Source organism: Lagopus leucura, unplaced genomic scaffold (genome assembly GCF_019238085.1).
Source record: "Lagopus leucura isolate 7727_CA_CO unplaced genomic scaffold, USGS_WTPT01 Super-Scaffold_100001, whole genome shotgun sequence".
Classification (NCBI taxonomy): domain Eukaryota; kingdom Metazoa; phylum Chordata; class Aves; order Galliformes; family Phasianidae; genus Lagopus; species Lagopus leucura.
In genome coordinates, this window is record NW_024962262.1 from 49766779 (window position 1) to 49787373 (window position 20595).

A 20595-nucleotide genomic window follows, 5' to 3' on the forward strand; every position below is an offset into this window, starting at 1 on the left:
AGAAATCAAAGACTTCAGACTTATAGTGTCAAGGTAAAAAATGTAAGAATGCCAGCTGAGCTTGAAATTGATTGCTTTTTAAAACGAGATGCAAGTACTTCATTTGAATACACATTTTCATGCCTGTCATCTGTGGTTGTGTTGTCATATTTTTTGTTCTTATGATTGATTTGTAAACCAAGCATGATTCAGTAAAAAAAAATAAATAAGTATTACAAAATTATGGAAAATTAGTATAATATCTTTAGGAATTACTAAGAGTGATTACTAAAATCATAAAGATATTCCATCATTTTGAAATATAAATCAAAATTTATGGCCATGCATACATACAGTTGAAAAAACAGGCCCACAACATATGAATTCATGTTCTCTGCTGGTGTACAGAAAACTATATAGCCAACTCTCAACAGAAATCCCTTATAGGACAATAGACACAGCTATCTTAACCACTCAAAAAAGATTCTGAAGGTTATTAAGGAATAAGGAAGGTTAGTGAGCCATATTTTTCTTCCCTGCAAAAATTTACTTCTATGTCCCTTGCACTGATGTTTATAGCTTCTGTTACAGAGTCAAAGAATGAATGTTAGGTATTTCAGGGTTGCACCTGTTGTCCTGTCACCTATGTTTAAACTGAAAAGGCTGATTCTACTATTTTTCTCTTCAGTTCTGACAGAGTTATTGCCATGCAGCCATATTTTTTTAGCTTATTTAACACTACAAAGAATGCTTAATCATTGACATTTTGGTGTAGTTCAGCATGTGCAATTGTAACATCACCGTGATATGTTAAAAACATTCTGCTGTCTAAACACATTTATTATGATAAGAAGCTATAATTCAAAACTGCTATTTTAAAACATTGTATTCATTGTATTTTAAATGTATCTATGAAACACTTGGATTCTGAAACTTACCTGGTTCGTTTATTCTGCCAAAAGTATGCCGGGTGTTATGTTTCCTGGTTTTAAAACAGGTTTCACAAAAGTCGAAATCATCACAGTTTCTGCATTTGAATCTAGGCCCATTGATAGGAAACATCTGACAGCCATCACACCTGGTTTCACGAAAGAACAAAAAGTATATAAACTTTGAGCAGTTTCCATTGTAGAAGTTAATTGTGCCATCAGTCAAGATAACGGAATCAAGGTAGTAAGGCCAATGGATAAACTATATAGACTAATTCATCACTCACGTTACTCCAGGATGAATGCTGGGGACCAGTTCCATTTCTGACAATAAGCCAGTCCAGTGAGATTGCTGAGGGAAGTCTACGATAACATCTTTTCCATTGGCACTAAAAGCTGTTGCAAAAGCATACAGAAAATACTATGTGTTACAAATCACTCTGAAATCAAACAGAAAGTGTCCAGCACCACAGTCAACAGATAAAAAAAAAAAAGTTACTTTCATAAGGAATCTTTTATTTTAATGGAGCTATATATTGACTTGATCAGACACCCTGGGTAAGGGCAGAGAAAAAGAAAAGAGGCAAGAAAAACCTTTTATTTGTTTATATAAATACATATAATACATAAAAAAAATCTTTAGCTACATACAGTTACTTAATATATATGATATAAATAGAATATATATTTAAACAGAATACAGAAAAAATGTATTTAAATTTCTTGACTGAATTCCAAAGGAAGAGAGTTCTTCTAAGCACAAATAGAATGACCAAAATCTCTTAAAAAAATTACTGAGGCCCTATGGATAATTTCTATTTCACTTACAGGCTGCCATTAGCATTATGCACTTTCATACGAAGTCTTCAAGTCGCATAAACTTTTTAGACACTAATTACATTTGTGGCTTATCCAGACAAAATATAAATAGAATTAGGAATGTGCAGGAAGCTGCAGATTCTTAAAGATCTCAAGAAGAGCTCAAAAAGGGGCATTCACAGAGTATGCATCTCTGAATTTATCACTGACGTCAAATATATTCTGTTGTCTCATCATCAAGCAACATCCCACATTAGTGTATGTCTAAAATATTCTCTCCTTAAATGCTGCAGAAAGTCTCTGTGGTTTCCAGTTTTATTACCCATGACCCCTTTTGCACATGCATTACCTTTGACAACTCCCACACTTCGGTGAGTAACTGATCCCCATTTGTATTTGGGCGTAGTAACCGAGGTTTTCACTCGCACTTTGTCACCTATCTTGATATGAGAGGCAGAACTCTGTGGCGGGAAACCTAGCAGTAGCAAGAATAAATACAAGATAAGTGTTCTTCCCACCCTCCAAAACCAACGTCCCTTTGTATAGCATGCCAGTTTTTTGATAAAAAGAAGTTAACAGTGATCTTACCTAAAAGCTCAACATGGATATATCTGACCCAGTAAGTACCACCCTTTTGCTGCCAATCACACTGTACATTGAGGTCATGCAATCCATCTCGATCCAGTTTAATAACTTTGCCTACATCTCCTTCACAAACTTCCTCATAGGTTCTGCAGCACCTAACCATCATCCCCACCTACAAAAAAAGAACAACAAAATGCCATAGCTCTGCAGTGATTAAAAAAAGGATTAAGTTTTCCCTACAGCTTTCATCTCCATGCTTACCTGAATATTCTCTCTCACATATACAGCATAATCATCATTACTCAGGAAATCAGCTCGTTTCTTGTATGTCTGGCTCTCTGTTACAACAGCACCACTGGACTGAAAAAAAAAATCCAACACAAACGTGTATCAGTCACAAAATCTGTTTGCTATCAATTCAAATAAATAGTAGAAAAATTAAGACAATCCAACAACAAATATATATATATCTAGGCCCATTGATAGGAAATCATATATATATATATATATATATATATATATATATATATATATATATATTTGTTGTTGGATTGTAATCAAGTAATCATAATCAAGTGATAAAGCCAGAACAAGAAAAATCTTCAAATCAACCCTCCTCAGGGCTACCGTTCATGTTCTACTTTAAAGCTTAGTTTCCAGAACAACCTTCCAAAGAATATAGCTGCAGATTTTCAGAATGTGTGAAACAATCTATACATTGCTCATGTGAGAACTGTCTACCAAAGAAAACTAGTGCAGAGAGGAATTGTGAGTAATCTACTTAGCCTAGTATACATACACTCGTATTACATTCCTTAGGCTGTGTGTTTGCACAGGAAAAAAGAGAACAGTGGGTGAAAAAGACATCTCTATCTTTCTGTCGTGGAAGCTATTTAATGGCCAATGTCTGAAAAATGCCCTCGTGAAGAAAAAGTGTTATTTTATTGGTATCTTTTTGCCTTTCATTCATTAATTCTTTAGTCACACTTTGGAACCAGCAAGTTTCACTTTTTATTTTTCAGCCAAAGGAAGTTAAAAAAAATAAACAAAAAGAAGTCCTTGGCAAATATTACTCCACTGCACAGACCAGATTACATAAAACTGAGAACTATCAGATATACATACAGTTACCCATAGTGAAAGAAACACTTGCAATTCCACTGCCCCCTTCTGTGTTTCTCTTACATAAATATTTACAGATTATTCCTGAATTAATTTACACTATCTCCTAGAAGCACATGGCCAACATGGTCTCGAAAGCCTGGAGAAGCACAACGTTTCTGAACTCCAACCAAGTACAGAGAGAAAAGAATTACAAAATGTGCAGTCAGTTAGCATGACTTAGCTTTTATGAAAATGATACTTACCACAGGACAAGCAGCTTCAGCCTCTTCCACCTCCTCTGTTATTTCTTCATCTGAATACTCATCAGAGACAGTGTCAGCATCAGAAAGATCAGTAATCTGAACATCAGGGTGATCTAACAACCAGCCAACGAGAGCTTCCACTCCTAACACATAAAACAAGCACATTCTTACTGAGGCATTCTCTAGCATTCTTAGAATAGCATCCAAGTTGATCCATTTTACATAGCACTTTAATCTGCAAAATTTCATTCTCTCTATAATGTCACCTGAACAAAATACCTGGTAATCCAGAAGCACTTCCAGAGGTTCCAGACAGAGATTTTAGTGCAAATTCAATGTTTTTCCTAGGAAATCCCATTTCCATAAGTTGTACTACAATGGGGAGAGGTGGAATTGGAGATTGTTTGCGTTTTTTCACTTTCGTGGGTCGGATGTGCTGCACAGTCACGGGTGTTGTAGCCTCACTAGAGCTACAGTCTTCAAACACCGGAGTTGAAGGATGAGTAGACTCTACTGCCAGATACTGGCATACTGCTAAAGCAGCAGCCTAAATGAGAACAAAGACACCAGTCCAAATAAAACAAGCATGTTCAGTACAGGATGTGCGTGCAAGACTGAACTTAACGGTTATTTAACAAAAAAGTTCGGTATCACTTTTTCTTTTTTAAAAACCATAGCTTAACAAGTTTTAAATGGAACCTGAATTAGAAAGGGCTATTTACTAAATTTTTTATTAGCAGAAAACAAAGACTCTACCTCAAGTTCTTGTTTGTCAAATATTGCTTTCACAGGTGATGGTTGCGTAGCTGCTGTTAAAAGTTGTTGCAAAAGAATCATGGGAGGCTGAGGTCCTTCAGGAGACATATCTCCTATGTCAGGAGAGGCAACTGCTCCATCCTCTTGAAACAAAAATAGTATTTTAAACAATAAGCATGTAGTATAAGACAACCAGGGGACTTATTTGGGGGCCTATCAGTAGATAAAACATATTGTTACTTCTACAACAGTTCCCCATAGGAAAGATATTTAAGATTAAATGTTAAGATTAAATGTACCACAACTTCCATACAAAAAGCAAATGAGACATTTGTGAATGCTAAACACTAGGTTTACAAAAATTCACTAGCACATGCCTTATAGAAACTGCTCATTAGATGGTGAAAGTGCACAAGTAATTTAAGAGTAATTTAAGACCTTTTTACAATAACTTTATTATATAGAAGTCCACAATGAACTGCTTTGTGAAGAACTACCTATTTCCTTCTCAAACTGATCCAATAACCATAGTATATTCCTCCTGGACTGAGTCATTTCCCTCTCTATTACACCTAGTGTGAAACAATCCCAATCAGTATTTACTGTTCCTTCAAAAGAATACACCATTTTGAATCAACTGCTTCACAATTCTACAATTCTCCAACTTTCATATTTGATATTATTTTCTTCTTAGCATATTCATGTTTCCTAGATCTTTGCTGTGGATATCACAGAAAAGTATTCTCGCTCATTTAATTCTAAAAAGAGGATGATAAAATATTTGGAACAATAATAGAGCTTCATGCACTTAATAGTGTTGCAGGTTTTTTCTCCTTCCTAGAAAAATGATGGTAGAAGTAACACTCCATCCCCAGAGGAAAAAAAAAAAAAAAAAAAAAGGCTATTCTTGCTGATTTAAAATTTGATGATTGAAAATAAAATCATAAATATATAATTAAATTCAACATATATTCATTAGTTCATTAGAGATAGCACATGCTTATCATTATTACATTATTTTACATTACATTAAAACTTCAGTTCCTTAAAGTCCTCCTGAGATTCTGCTAGACATATTATACCTTGGTTCTTGTTGCACTGGAAACCACAAAACATCTGAATACCAAGGAATGGCTATAGTAGATCTCATACTTTAAGCTTTGTAATTATGGAAGATCTACAAATCCTGCAAACTCAAATGTTTCAGTTTCAAAAAACTTGACTCATTTATTCTTCTAAAGATAAGCTGAAAATTTAAAGTGCTTTTGTGACAGAGACACTTGATTCCTGCACTCCTGAATTCTTATGCAGGCTTATGAATACAACATACAACATGAAGGCCACAATGTAATCTCTCCCTACACTGGACAGCTCACTAATAACAGAACACCAGGTGGGTGCTCACAGTCATGATCACAATCCAAGAATACAGTCCAATATCAGAGAAAGCTTAATTTGAGCTGTCCTTGCTGAAGCAGAAGGCTGTGCAGCAGTGATCTCTCTGTGATGAAAGGGATGCCTCTGAACATTTTCTTAATCTCCAGAAATAATCTTTACAACTATGTTTATGAGTTAAACTTCGATTTATATTAGGACTTAGAAATTTAAATGGTAAACTGATCACTGTAACTCTTATAATCATAATGGATTAATGGTATCAATCCATTTACAGTAATAAATCAAATTGCTGTCATATCACTTAGAACCACAGAGATGTTGCTTCTTCTGCAGCAGCTTTTAATAAACAAAGTTAAAGCACTCCTGAATTTTAACCTTCAATTTTTGATCTTTAGAAGGCAAACCTAATTTCTAAGCTCTAACTGCAATTAGCCAGGGTCACAGTAATATGTTCTAACTTCTAAACAGTGACACACTCAAGTTGCATTTCAGAATACCTCCAGGATTTAATGCACTCTCCTGAACAGCTGGCTGAGATAAGATCTGCCTTAATGTATCCTGGTGAGAGAGCAGAGCTCGGCCTGCTTTCAGAATGTACAGCTTTAATTGCTGGCATCTCAGCAGATCCAAATCCACTTGACCTACGAGAAACATTAAGCAGTCACTAGCACTATAAATATTTTCTATTACAGAATTCGGGTGGTATTCATACAACCTCAATGCAAAGAAATCAGTTCACATCTTAATTCTTTGTGAAAGCTTATGAAATGCTATCGAATATATATTAGTTTGAACCTAAATAACAAGTCTGTATATATTCTATGACTTGTGACAAAAATACCACTTCTTTTTTCCACACCTCAGACAACCATGCAGCTAATATATGATACTCATATATATGAGTAGTTGTCATATACATACAACAGTATTTATAAGAATTCAACAGAACAAGCCCAGCCCTAAGCCACATTTACATTTTCTCAAAGTAAAAACAGTATCCCACTCATGACGAAGGACAACTCTTCCCCAGCTATATTGTCTCCTAAGTACATATTATCCAACGTTGATTAGGAAACAAGGTAAAGTTCCAGAAAATCTTTTTTCTTACGCACACTAGCTGTTTCCAGTATTTTCCCCAGAGAATATCTAGCCCTTTAAAACAACAACAACAAAAATAACTGTACCTGAAAGACCTTGATGGGGAGACTTCATTCTGTGTTTTTCTATTTTACTTCCAGCCAGATTTACTAGTTGAGCCCAAATGGATAGCATGGGTTCAGTGAAAGGCAAGTTGTTTACATTAAAAGCCACAACTGGAAGCTGGGCACAGGAAGAACCAGACAAAAACAAAAAACGAAGAAGTATTTTACAAAATCATTCACAAGTTCAAATTTTTGTTGACTAAGGAAAAGGAAGAAGTAACATCTGTATTATTGTTCTTCCCCAGGAAGAACTGGAGATTTATATTCCTTACCAAACTCCTAAGCTTGTATTGGAAGTTTACTATACACTTACTTTGGTTGTGCATTCACTAAATCCATACTAACCAATTTGAGATTAAGATTCAAGTGAAAACACCTAAGAGATTCGACACTAGTTAGCAAATAAAGAAAATAAACAAGCTTTTCTCACACAAGATCCGTGTATCAAATTGTCGGGATTTGAGATTTTACCTCAAGTCAAGGACTTGAATCCATTCTCCTCACTTCCCCAAATAATGATCTTAGTTTAGCATTCAGAGCACTGTAAGTCTTGAATGTCAAAGTATTTACTCAACCAAGAACTAGTATTTTCTCTGCATCATAACAGCGCCTTTAATTTCACAAAAACACACCTTTCCCTGCATTGAAGTCCAAAGAAAACAAACGTACTGGTTTTAGTTGATTCAGAGGGCACACTCTACATGTTCGCATGTCGTAGAACTGCACAGTGATTTTCCCTTTGGGAGTGATGCGCGTCACCGTGCCTTCTCCAAATTCATCATGAACCACCTGACCGCCCAGCCTCAAGCGACTGTCTATGCCACCAATCACAGCTAGCACTGCCATTAGGCCTCCCACCTCTGGATTCTCAGTGTCAGGAAAGTAGTCATCCAAAACGGCCTACCAAGGAACAGTAAAATTAACTGTAGGGAGAAAACATATACTTCCATCTGCTTTAAAATAAAAGATAATTATACATACTTCAATTTAAAAATTACAACACAAACACATACATTTATAAATATAAAAAATGGTTTCAAAATTAAGCTTAATATTGTTTACATTTATATTGTTTACATTTAATATTTATCATTTCAAAATAAACATTGCTATAAAAATGAGCTTATTTTAAAACGTGGAAACTACCCCTTCTGACTGTTTTCCTGCAAAGATGTGGGTGATGGAGGTTAGCTGAGAGTTGATGTACTTGTTTATGAGTCCATTCCACTGGCTTAGCGAATGGAGTGTCCTCAGCAGTGCCACTATCTCTTCTGCTAAAGTACTACTATGAGTTGCAGTTAGAGATGCTTGGGGTCTGGCTTTTCTCCTTCTCAGAGTAGATTCTGAAAAGAAAAAGTAATCAGACAACAGTTATCAGTTTAAAGCACACATTTTCCATGCGTAAAAATAAGCCACTGGAGAAAAACTCCTCTACCTCTGAGTAGTGGGATATCTGAAGAACAAGTACTAAGCAGGCTGCCTAAAAAACCAAACAGTTTTTCCACAAGAAATTTCATGTCTCTTGACCTTTCATTTTTATCCCAGGACGGAAGTACTGCTTTCAATAAATGCACAGCAAGAATCTACAATGAGAACAAAATTAGCATTATTCCAGTCAGTTATCAAGTATCATGGAAATTCTCAAACATTAATGTAGAAGAAGAATATTTATCAAGTTAACCTCCCTGTGTAGTATTTTCCATCACACTCATTTCTTCCTGGCTATAGCAAATCAGTAGCTCTGTGATTTCTGTTTGGCTTGCTAAGGAATATGCTAAGATATGTTTTATTGTCACATTTTAAGTGAATCCAACACCTCTGCAATATTTAGTGCAGAAAAACACGCAGTAGGAAAAACGTAAGTGACATAATACTAAAATACATAGGCACATTTCACATCTTGTTGGTTTTGTTTTCATTTTGTTTTCATCTTTAAAGACAAACCAAAGTAATTTTGAAATGCACACGTTACCTGTCTTTGTAGTGAAGCAGCAGTGAAAGATTCATGCCCCTCAACAATTTTCATTAGCAATGTTATCCACTGAGATGTACTTAGAGTGCTGCACATCTGAGGCATAAGTGCTATACTTCGAATGAAACCCAGTGTGCACCAGCTCCTGTGTTGCTCTTTATAAACCAATTTATTTGGCAAGGAAGCTAAAAATAGATAGACATATGTAACAGTTAACTTTTCCATCAGATACGTAATTCTGTATATACTACTGGGTTGGAGTTCAGCTTCAGTTTCTTGTGTGGATTTTATTTGACAAATTATAACACAGAACATATAAAACCATTCTTATAACTATTAACTTAAGTTCCAGAGCCTGTAACTAGCTTCCTTAATCACAGAATCATAGAATAGCTCAGGTTGGAAAAAAACTCAAAGTTCATCAAGTCCAACCACAACCTCACCATACTACCCTGACTCCAACAACCCTCCGCTAAATCATGTCCCTGAGCACCACATCCAAACGGATTTTAAACACATCCAGGGATGGTGACTCCCCCACCTCCCTGGGGAGCCTATTCCAGTGCTTCACAACCCTTTCTGTACAGAAGTGTTTCCTGATATCCAACCTAAACTTACCCTGGTGCAACTTGAGGCCATTTCCTCTCGTCCTGTCACCAGTGAGAAGAGACCAACTTTGCTCTCACAGTAAGCACCTTTCAGATATTGGAAGAGAGTAATAAAGTCTCCCTTCAGCCTCTTTTTCCCCAGACTAAACAGGCAGTTCCTTCCCTGTCTCCTCATAGGCATATTCTCCCTTCACAAGCCTTGTTGCCATTCTTTGGACCTGCTTCAGCACCTCAATGTCCTTTCTGTACTGAGGTTCCCAGAACTGAACACAGTACTCAAGGTGGGGCAAATATGCCTTCAAAAACAATTAATATGCCTTTAAAATAGTTCTCATCATTAATTACTCAAAAAGAGGAAAAAATTAAACAGCATTACACTTGAAATTACAGAACTAGGAAACATACACAGTTTATCCAGTCACAATAATCTCTCAAAAACAGAGATAGTGCTAAGAAACTCATTATCTCAGCAAACTGCATACATCCTAATCTCAGCATCTCACACATTTCTCCTGCTACTCCTGCTTATGTTCTAAGAAAACTTATCATGTCTACCAACAATTAAACATCCAAAACCACATTTTTTAGCCTTAAAAGATTAAGAGCTAGCACCAGAGGAAGTTTATTGGGCAATAAACAAAACAGAAACATTGCTGAATCAGACTATGACTAAATAATATACCTGATTTATCTATTGTACCACTTTCCACAAGCATACGGAGTAGACCACACAAAGTCCTAGTAGCATCACTTTGCATGACTTCAGCATGGACACCAGCAGAGAGACACAATGTCTGCAAGAGGTTCACAGTACTTGTCAACATCATGGATGTAGGGTGAAGATTCCTTTCAACTTGTTCACCTTCTGAAGGAAGACAAAAAAGGCAAAAGAATACAACAGTATTAAGTTATGCTATTCCTCAAAATGCTCTGAAAAAATAAGATATGAGAAACTCAGAACAAATATTTTCCAATTATTTCCAATTACAAGGGCAAATTATAAACCAGATATTTTGTGCAAATAATTCAAACATTTGCTCCAGCAATAAACTACTTTGAAGAAATTCAGAACGTGATGGGAAGAACAGGCAAGAAATCTGAATAGACTATATAGTTAGGCTGGGTAAAAACCACACTTCAGAATGGCATAAATAAATGTTTCAACATATACCTCTCCTAATAACAGTAACAAACTATTTCTATTGGATAATCTTGTTTTCTTTGGCCCCACGAATATGCAACAAACACGACACTAACCTTTTCCATCCTCTTTTGTCATGGTAAAGATATTTTAAGAAAGATTCTGGTCAGAAATCTACACCTATTAAATTATTCTTGTTACATGCAACATTTTCTCCTGTAAGAGCAGCTTTTTTCATATTTTAAAATGTCAGTTTTTGAACTCAACTGAAACTGTGCCTCCAGATTTATTTATTTAAAAAAAAAAAAAAAACCACACACACACAGCTTAGTTTGGTTGGGTTTTTTTTGGTTTGTTTTTCCTTACCAGAATCATCCTCAGTGTCTGAATCCTCTGTGGTGGGCTGAGCTGCTGGTGGTGGCTCAGCTAGTTTGAGATCATACTTTCCCTCCTTTCCCATTCTGTAGGAATTTGTACTTCCAGTGTCCCATTGCACTCTAATCCAGCCATCTTCACCCAATTCTCCAATTACACGACCCAAACCTGGAGGGGGCCCATCCTGACAGAATAGAACACTTCAGGTTATAAATTAACAATACTATTTCATAATCAAAGTTCTATTTCACTTTTTTGCTGCTAACAGTAAACATTCAACAACATTTCAAAAATTGGTGTATAGTAGAAAAACATTTCAGAATCCCCAAGGAAATTATCCAGTGAACTGCAGCAATATTCATCATTTGATCTATTTTACAGTGTACAACGTAAGTGCCACACACTTAGCTCAAATTGGATATTACGCAGTAAGCATGTGGTCCTATTTAATTTCAAATCATGACTCAGAACTTTCTCACTTGAAAAAAAAAAAAAGAAAAAAAAATCATCTCCAAAAATGAAATTAAACAAATAATCTATTTTGTGTTAAGGCTCCAAAACTTTGGAATGTAAAAACATTAGGACATAAAATTTAAAAACATATGGACTTTATATTTTAACACACCCAAATCTGTATGAAAGAGGCTGTACCTGATCACCCCATTTCCAGTCTACCCCTCTCACCACTCTGGTACCAATTTTCATCATGGCTGCCAGCTCTGGTCCAGAGACAGGGAGCTGAACTGGTGTAGTTTCCTTTCTTGATTCTTCTAGGACTGTGGCAGAAGCTCCATGAGAAGATGCAATCATATCTTCTTCAATATTGTCAGAACTAGGTCCTAAAAAAAATAAAAAAATAAAAATAAAAAAATCCAAATTTTTATAATGACATTTGTCACAGTTCAATTGTGCCACAAATAAGGTTTGTGATATGAAAGTAGTAATAACTTTTAGAAATAAACGGATATAATGATTTTGAATGCAAGGGGCTCTAAATACTTAATTCTGATGAACTGTTAACATTATTAGGCAGTAGTTAAATGGTTGTCTCACAGAAACTTTTTGGAAAGAACTTCATATGAAAAATCCAGATAAGTACAGAAACAACTATTTCCTACTGTCTAAGAAAACCAGTTAAAGAAGCACCTGAGTCACGTCAAAAAACACCATAAGCCAACTGATCTCACAAAGGAAGCTTAAATATTCAGACTGAGAATAGGTAAAACAGATGAAACTGAGTGTATGCAGTTTTAAATGTTTCCATAAAAACTACACTATCGCTCCCAAATTCTAGTTAATTTCCACTTACATACCTATTTTTTGTAGCAGAGATAAAGGTGAATAGCTTTGAGTACTATCTTTACATGTTTATCTACCCAATCTACATGATTCACTACTTAAACATGATTACTTCCAAACACCAAGAAAACGGAATTTGTCATACCTATCAGCCGCAGCGTCGTTTGTGTCAGTGCCAGCATACCAGAGTTAAGAAGAAGACTCAAGGTATTAGCACCATGCTGCAGTGTCAACATGTTGAGCATGACCAGCAGGAAACGTGCTTGTGGGATAGTTCCAAGACTTGGTCCTGCTGGATTCTCATTAGTAATTGTTTGCAGAGGAACAGGTTGCACACCTAATACACAAATAACAAAGCCAGTTGACATTTGGAAGCTAGAGTAAAACAGATAAATTTGTTTGATTGGTGGCTTAAAGTATGTCTTGATTCCACACTTGGCTTTAAGAACTTACAAGCTGAACTGCCATGGAACTTTTTTTCAACAATTAAGATTTTAATGGTAAAATATCACTAATGATTAATCAATAACCTGTTGCTAGAAAACAAGCAACATTCTCATAAATATGGAAAAGCGAGTTGGGGTTCGGTGAAGGACAGACAACACGCAAACCAGAAGTCATAATATTTCTCAGCAGAAAGCAAGGGAATTAATTTTAAAATTCTAAATTACTGAGAACTTCAGAAAATGTAATTATGTTAATTTAAAACAGTTTTATCCCCAGTCAACAGCAACAAAGAGATTCACCTAGCTCTTTAAATTTTGCAGAGGCGTCCAGCAAGATGTTCCGGACATTCTGAACAGCCCATGCATACAGTTTTCCAAAAGTTACTTCTAGGAGCATTCTGTTAAAAGGTGGTATCAGATCAACGTCCTTCAAGCAGTCCGTAAGAGGTTCCCTTTACATAAGAAAAACAACAGAAGTTCAGTATTCCTCTCCCTCACTGAATTGTGAAAGCAAAATTAAGAAAAAAATAAAAAAGTTTTACCCTATATTGGCTCCTTCTGGAATAAGCCTCTGCCATCCACAGAACATAGCATATTGTACAGATGGAAGCAAAAAATTCTTTGCTGCCAATTTGAGAATAGTATCTATTCCCTCTAGACGAACTTCTGCTCTTTCCAGCTGCAAAAGGGAAAAAGAAAAAAATATTGTACTTCTATAAATTGCTGATACATTAAAGCCCATTTTCATCCACTTTACCTGTTTTAATAAACATTTTCTCATTTTTTCTACATCTACTGGCTCTTCTTTAAGCGCAAATTCAACAATTGTGTTAAGGAGTGCAGACTGTGGATACAAGCCCTGGACGTTTTGTTTCAGCCATTTGTACTTGTGGACACCTGTAACTGTACTCAAAAGTGGCTGCCACTTATCCTGTAAAATATGAAGGTAACACATTAAACAATATTTAAATTACTGTAAACAAGTTATTTCACATTAAATCATGTCTAAACTTGAAATACTAGGAGGATAAAAAGAAATTTTTCAAAGCCAGTAAAAAAAAAAAACCTAAAATTATTACTAACTCATTAGCTATTTACTTTAAAAAGGCTACATAAAATTTCAAATTCATTACTATTTGAGAAAAAAAGAGAAAACAACTCATCACTGCTTTTATCATAGCATCGCCAAAGGTTGGAAAAGACCTCTAAGACGATCTAGTCCAACCACCCACCTACCTCCAATATCACCCACTCAACCATGCCAAGTAGTACCTCTACCCTTTTCTCAAACACCTCCAGGGATGGTGACTCCACCACATCCCTGGGCAATACTGACATGAAGCTTTATTTGAACACTTCTGAACATATTCGATTCACATATTCTAAATATCTTCAGTACCCAAGCTTATTGTTAAGAATTATTCCAAGTTTTACTCAAACAACACACCATACTTAGTTATATATCCCAAACATCATTATCGAAATATTAAATGTCAATTTATAGCAATCACCACTTCAGCTAATTTTTTTTTTCTTTTATCTTGTTATTCTCATTTATAACATTGATCTAAAATCTGATATCCTACCTTGGGTGATTTGATTGGCATGGGCCTTTTATCAATAGGTACAGGACTGTGAGGAACAACACAGGATTCTTCTAAGTCACTCTCTTCGTTTCCAATTTTGGATTCTTCCACATCAGCAGATTCTGATTTTTTTGGCACTAAAAATAAAAGAATTACTCCTTTTTGCAATCTGACAGTATTTGCAGTATCACATTTTCAGGTTTACGTGATCAACTGAGAATGCAGAATGTATAAGATCTGCCTGTGATAAACTGAAGCAGTACTCTAGGTGAATCCTAGTTCTAACTACTGCGAAATGAGATCTGAAAATAACTGCAGTAAACTTATATCTATAAAGACCAATTTGAAAGCACTTCAGTGTTTTTTCTTCACATTGACTTCCAGTTGTACAGTTCTCCAACCACACTGCTTTAATACAACACGAGCATTAAATAAGATACCACTTCTAGTTGAACTGTACTAAAACCAATTCAGAACTGATAGTGATGGACCACTTTTAACATGCTGGAATGCAAGAAGCATGCCTCACTTAAACTTTCTCTCCCCTGCCTGATTTTCCTCTAAGAACTGACATGTAACCATTGATTCTGACAATATAAAAACACAGCAGAAAGCAAATCTCAAAAAGTACAGCAAACTTTGAAAGGAGCTTCATTTTTACCTTTTCAAAGAAAATGCAGTATTAACATTGACTTACCTCTTTTTTTCCTCTTTTCTCTAATTATTTTCTGAACTACTCTCCGCCACCTGGGCAAAGAACTCAAAAGTTTAAACTTAGACATTATGGAGAGATCATTGCACACTGCAGGACGTAGCTCATTGAATAAGAACCTTAAACGTTCAATGACAGGAGCACAAACTTCCTTGTAAGAACGCCCTTGTTCTTGATGGGTCTGTAAAGAAATCATTGGAAGATTCAATTACTTTTTAATATACAATTTTTGGAAAGTGTAAGTTACTTTAAATAAAACCACTTAATGAAAAATAACCTAAACTTCAGTAGGTGAGTGGCTTACCTTAATCAGTGAGCATTTTGCTTGGTAGACAACACGACACACATCCACTACAGATTTTGGTAAGGTTTTGTGTTTCACCTGGTCAACTCCAAGAGTACCAGGATGAACAAGAGACAATGCCACATGACCTTAATGGAAAACACAATTTTTGAATATGCATTTCCAAAACCATGAAGAATAGAATTTAAACTCGTCCAAACTGTTGTCTGGAACAACTTTGACACAAGTCTACCTACCCAAATCTTCATGTTTCAAAAGGCAACATAGTAACAAACGTCCTACTTCCTCCACAGGATGCTCAGGAGGGAAAGTGATTGGTGTTGTTAAGTGACACTGTTTACAGTATCTCTCTATTTGACATAAGAAGTCCTACAAAAACACACAAAAGACACTGTTTAACTTTGATTTTAAGCATAACAAAAGGGTCCAAAATACAGCAGCCAGCACTTAAATAACTTCTACAGCCTGAACACATGAACACATGAAAGTCACAGATATCACAATTTGCACAGTAACTAAGCTATACATACACTTAACATCCAAAATGCATTCACATACTAAGAGAAACACATCTCAGTTCAAAAAGAGATGAGCGTTATCTGTTGATAATACTAAAGCCTGACATCCCAAGTAATGTATTACTTTTTTCCCCATAGGAATACATTTATGATTTTTAGTTCTTCCACTCCAAAAAAGTCAGAAGAAAAAAAGCGGTGCTGCTAGAATATTGAGCGGACTAAAGCAAATCTTACTCATTACTCGTACTTGATCATCCCTTTCACGGAAGAGTAATTCTGAAGTGACAACAACTACTGTCTGCTATTACTTTCAGAGAATTCTCATCAACAAGAATGCTTCATAACACTGCTGTCAGCCTTTAGCGCCACTTTATAATCAAGAGCTTACCTTCACAGTGTGATCCTGAATATTATTATCTGCAATAGCTTGGAGAAAGGGTTGTGAATGGTCGCTCAGAGTTAATCGATGTGAATATAGTTTTGATTTGTTTGGGGTTGTGTTCCCAGGTGAACTGCAGTGGTCTTCATCCTTTTCCTCATTGTAACTGTAATGAATCTGACTAGTCTGCAAGCCTCCAGAAAATATAGATGACTTCAACCATTCTAAAATTTAAAAAAATGCAAATGTAAATTCTAAGGAAAGCTTAACTATCAAGACTCAACAAATCCTGGAAATGAAAGCACACAGCTCAGTACAGAAGGTTTAGCACATCTTCTATTTGCTGAAGCTTTTTCAGACTAAAATAGGATTCTATAACTAGGAAACAATGAAGTAGCAAAGCTGCCATCACCTGTTTAGAGATAATATGGCCTTAACTATTTTTCTGTGATTAATATAAAAGTATACATCCTAGTTACTAAAATTAAGGTATTCAACATGATATAATCCAACAGCAGATGCTTCAGGCAGTCTATACTGAGTGAGCTTTACTGCAGAGATAGCAGTTACATAGCTTTCTCTCTCAACATTCTGTCTTTTGCATATTACTAAACATTTTATGCTTAACTGTTCAAAATTATCATGTAATTCTTATCTAAATCTTGCTAAATGCTTGGACCTTGATGAGCATAGCAGTAATTAATGCTAAGAATAAAGAACTTCAATTTTGCTATTCTCTGAAGAACTCAAGACAATCTGTTAATTTGGCTTTTTTTTTTTTTTTTTTTTTTTTTTTTTGCATGCTTTGACAAATCAATATCAAGTTTTGCTTACTTGCACATTCAACTTCCAGAGGAGAAAGTGGTGTACTCATTGCTAAGTAAGACGCGTGTAGTCCAAGGAGAAGACCCAAATTTCTTTCTGTGTCTATTAAAGGTGATGATAAAGTACTGAGATCTGGAGTTGAAATCACTTCCTGGTCAGGCTGGTTAAAAGAAGGATGAGTTGAAAGCTAGTAAGGAGTAGGATACTAAAAGCAAAGTAAACTTTACTTCAGGAACTGTGCATCTATTATAACATTTTTACCTCCATATACTGGCCAACACAGAAGGCGTGCATTGATTCTCGTGTGTCCTCAAACTGCAAGGCAGCTTCCAAAGCAACAACTGGGTCCTCACCTGCAAATTGAGCTAATGAGAGAATGAAGCAGTGAGTGTAGTATAGTATAGCCTGTTTACGTCATCTAGCTTTGAAACAGAAGTTATTTGTGCCTTGAATTCAGATGCTGATTCTCACCAAGGATACTATTGCCAGTTAAAGACTGAGTTTGAAAGTCCTTTATGTCATATACTTTCCCATCAATCACAGTCCAAAATCCTCCATCTTTGTTGTGGTTCTCCAGATCAGCTTTACGTATAAGTGTTACCTCCTCATTATTTCTGCAACTCTGGCCAGTAAAAAATGAACCTATGAGTATATAAAAAGAACAGAGAATTTATCTACAGAAAAGCTTTACTGGAGATCTTTTTAATAGTCATTTAATCCTAAACTCTTCTATTCAAAGGTTGAATGTCTTTTGACATGCTCAAAAGTCAAAATAACTATTAACATACTCCTGTACGTGTAGTTTGCGATTAAATGGTGCCTATGCTCTATTTTATGCAGTAATAATCAATGTCACACTGAGATAGATCAGGCATTGCACAGCTACACAACTGTTTTTTTGTTTGGAGGCAGAGCAGTACAACCACTGTTCTGGCAAACCGCTGCTCTATTTGATTTTCCTGAGAATTATTTCAGTTTAGTACATGCTTGCCTGCAAGATGTTGTATATGCATTTAGTTTAAGTCTAAATCCACATTTTTTAAACACAAAAATGAAATGGGATGTTGTAAATTACACAAAATGCTAAATGCTGTGATCTACTTTTCTGAAAAGCTGCATTTAACCTGCTTAACCCTATGCCTAAAATATATGTTAAGAGTTTACAGGCAGAAATACTGCCTAATTAATTGGTTAATGGAAATCTGTGCCGTAAAGCAAAATTCCCTTCCCAAGAGATGTTTGGGAATAGAAACCAATTTACATAGCTACTTAATGAAAACAGAAATCAATAGTCCAGATAGTATTTGTACATACCCATTATTCCTGGCCATGCTAAATCCTCATTGTCATCTCTTTCCTTCCCAGGGGCTAAATGGTTAAATCTGTCTAGATGTTCTAGCAAACCAGCCAACAGAGGGATTGCACCAGCTTCCTGCATTAATCCAGCATTTTTGCTGAGGAGTAGCACTATAGATACTACCAATTCTGGAAGAAGGATGCCTAAAGCATGGAAAACACAGCCAGTATTCAGATATATTTGAAGACTTGGATTTGTAGCATCATGAAAGTAAATCACCAGGCAACACACTCTACTTTCTATTATGTTTTAATTTTATTTTTAGTTTTCTATGTTTTAGTACAACAGCCTTTTCTCCCCCCCCCCCCCCTTTAAATTTGTTCTCTCTTACCAATCTAAATATTAAAAACTCCTTTTTTATTTTTATTTATTTTTAACACATTTAACACATTCAAGAACATTTACAACATAATGTTATTATCTTACCAGAGGGAAGGGGGAACAGCTAATAACAACCTACCTGTTAAATCTCCATCCACAACATAAGATACTTCTGCAAAATGCCTATGACTAGTAGAAGCAATGCTGGTTGCCACAGGAAGTATATCACTGATGTGTGTGCACAAAAGAGCAGTGTATTTCTTCAATAAAGAGCCAACACCTAATTGGTCAGGACCTGTATAAAAAGCAGGAAAAGCACAGAAAACCATCACAGTTGTGTTTAAGAAAGACTTCAAAAACTGTCACACTCTTCTGAAATGGCAATCCCTCTTTGAAGGTAACTTACTGTATGTATTAGGGACCTGCCCAACACAATCTCCTGGATAAAGTTTACTAACAAGCAGACGCTGAAAACGGAGCAACAGGTCCAGAGAAGCAGATCTCTCTTTGCTAAAATGTTCGTGGTCCATGCAGGAAGAAATGCGACGAGCAACATCTTTCAGTTTGGCTATCGTCTGTGATGCGATGTTCCTGGTTGGTACACAAGTGTTGTAAAGTACTTAAGAGCTGACAGCAAAGACAGGCCCTAGAAATCTAGGTTAAGCTTTCACAGGAATTTCTCACCAACATACAAGAAACTTACACAATTATTTTTTTTTTGTAGGATGGTGCCCCTTTGTTTGCACTAAAGTACCCAAAAACTCAAGGTTTTTTTTGTGAATAGATTTTAAAAAAGTCTGCTCTGACATAATCTAGTTCAGAAGAGTCTCAGTACTGATTAAATTACATGGCTACCATCACACTTAATGAAGAAGTACTCTACTATATGTTAAATACTCACATCTTAAAGGTCACACATTCAACAATTCTTTCTCACTGTCAAGAATTTAGAAATCTGATTTCGTCCTCATCTAAAGCCCCAGAGGGACTCCTTAATTCAAAATGTTCGGTTCTAAATACATCCATGCAGATCTTCCTACTCTTTTAAGAGCAAAGTGGCCTGTCTTTGTAAAAATTGGGTAATTAATTGTAGTACTGTACTTCTCTCCTGCATAGAATGGCACAGGTACATACAAGCTAGGAGGATGTTCAATACCTTGAATTCTGTGGAGATAAAATTCTAGCAGATGACTGCATTTGTTTGCGCACCAGTCATCCTTAAATTGCCTACCTTATAAAATGTCTCTCTAAACAGCTCTTCTGTTCAAAAATAAAATAAATTTGACGAAATTACCTTAGTAACTGCTGAATTAACTGAACTAATGGTAAACTTTGCTTTCCTGCAGATTCATAGATTCCAGTATTAATAAGGTCTTTGTCCAGTGGAGTTCTACTCCTATGAAGCGTAGACGCATTTGCTTCTTGCTCATCAATTTCTTTTTCTTTTTGTGCCTCCTTTTTTGCTTCTATGTCCTAAAAATGTAAAACAAGCAAAAAAAAAAAAAAAAGCAACTGTATTACAAAACATTTCACTAAAGTAAGTACTCATGAAAATAAGATAAAATTACTTCCACCCTATGCCAGAAATGAAACAATTCCTACCAGACAAACGTGTACATTGTTTTCCATATGGATGATGCAGGATGGGTTTTTTTGTTTGTTTGTTTTGAACAATCGTAACAAAAAGAAAAAGCAGAGGAGGAAACAAGGCTAGACA

General features: G+C 35.7%; 1 protein-coding gene across 3 annotated transcripts in view; it reads right to left on the reverse strand.

Moving 5' to 3' along the window:
* HERC2 (HECT and RLD domain containing E3 ubiquitin protein ligase 2) overlaps positions 1-20595 on the reverse strand; it is a 103869-nt gene that overhangs the window by 44487 nt on the left and 38787 nt on the right. For all 3 annotated transcript variants that reach the window (XM_042866358.1, XM_042866359.1, XM_042866357.1), the window contains exons 20-52: positions 20173-20351; positions 19285-19469; positions 19018-19173; positions 18515-18700; positions 17672-17842; positions 17462-17565; positions 17210-17360; positions 16385-16599; positions 15715-15847; positions 15479-15606; positions 15160-15355; positions 14463-14599; positions 13634-13807; positions 13419-13555; positions 13177-13328; positions 12576-12767; positions 11783-11970; positions 11123-11315; positions 10298-10480; positions 9008-9192; positions 8471-8618; positions 8182-8378; positions 7705-7935; positions 7018-7153; positions 6331-6474; positions 4436-4578; positions 3959-4226; positions 3680-3822; positions 2574-2672; positions 2316-2484; positions 2077-2202; positions 1196-1304; positions 918-1057 (exon numbers count right to left, since the gene is read on the reverse strand). In XM_042866358.1, the coding sequence (XP_042722292.1) occupies positions 918-1057; positions 1196-1304; positions 2077-2202; positions 2316-2484; positions 2574-2672; positions 3680-3822; positions 3959-4226; positions 4436-4578; positions 6331-6474; positions 7018-7153; positions 7705-7935; positions 8182-8378; positions 8471-8618; positions 9008-9192; positions 10298-10480; positions 11123-11315; positions 11783-11970; positions 12576-12767; positions 13177-13328; positions 13419-13555; positions 13634-13807; positions 14463-14599; positions 15160-15355; positions 15479-15606; positions 15715-15847; positions 16385-16599; positions 17210-17360; positions 17462-17565; positions 17672-17842; positions 18515-18700; positions 19018-19173; positions 19285-19469; positions 20173-20351 (5398 nt within the window). The remainder of the gene's footprint in view (positions 1-917; positions 1058-1195; positions 1305-2076; positions 2203-2315; positions 2485-2573; positions 2673-3679; positions 3823-3958; positions 4227-4435; positions 4579-6330; positions 6475-7017; positions 7154-7704; positions 7936-8181; positions 8379-8470; positions 8619-9007; positions 9193-10297; positions 10481-11122; positions 11316-11782; positions 11971-12575; positions 12768-13176; positions 13329-13418; positions 13556-13633; positions 13808-14462; positions 14600-15159; positions 15356-15478; positions 15607-15714; positions 15848-16384; positions 16600-17209; positions 17361-17461; positions 17566-17671; positions 17843-18514; positions 18701-19017; positions 19174-19284; positions 19470-20172; positions 20352-20595) is intronic.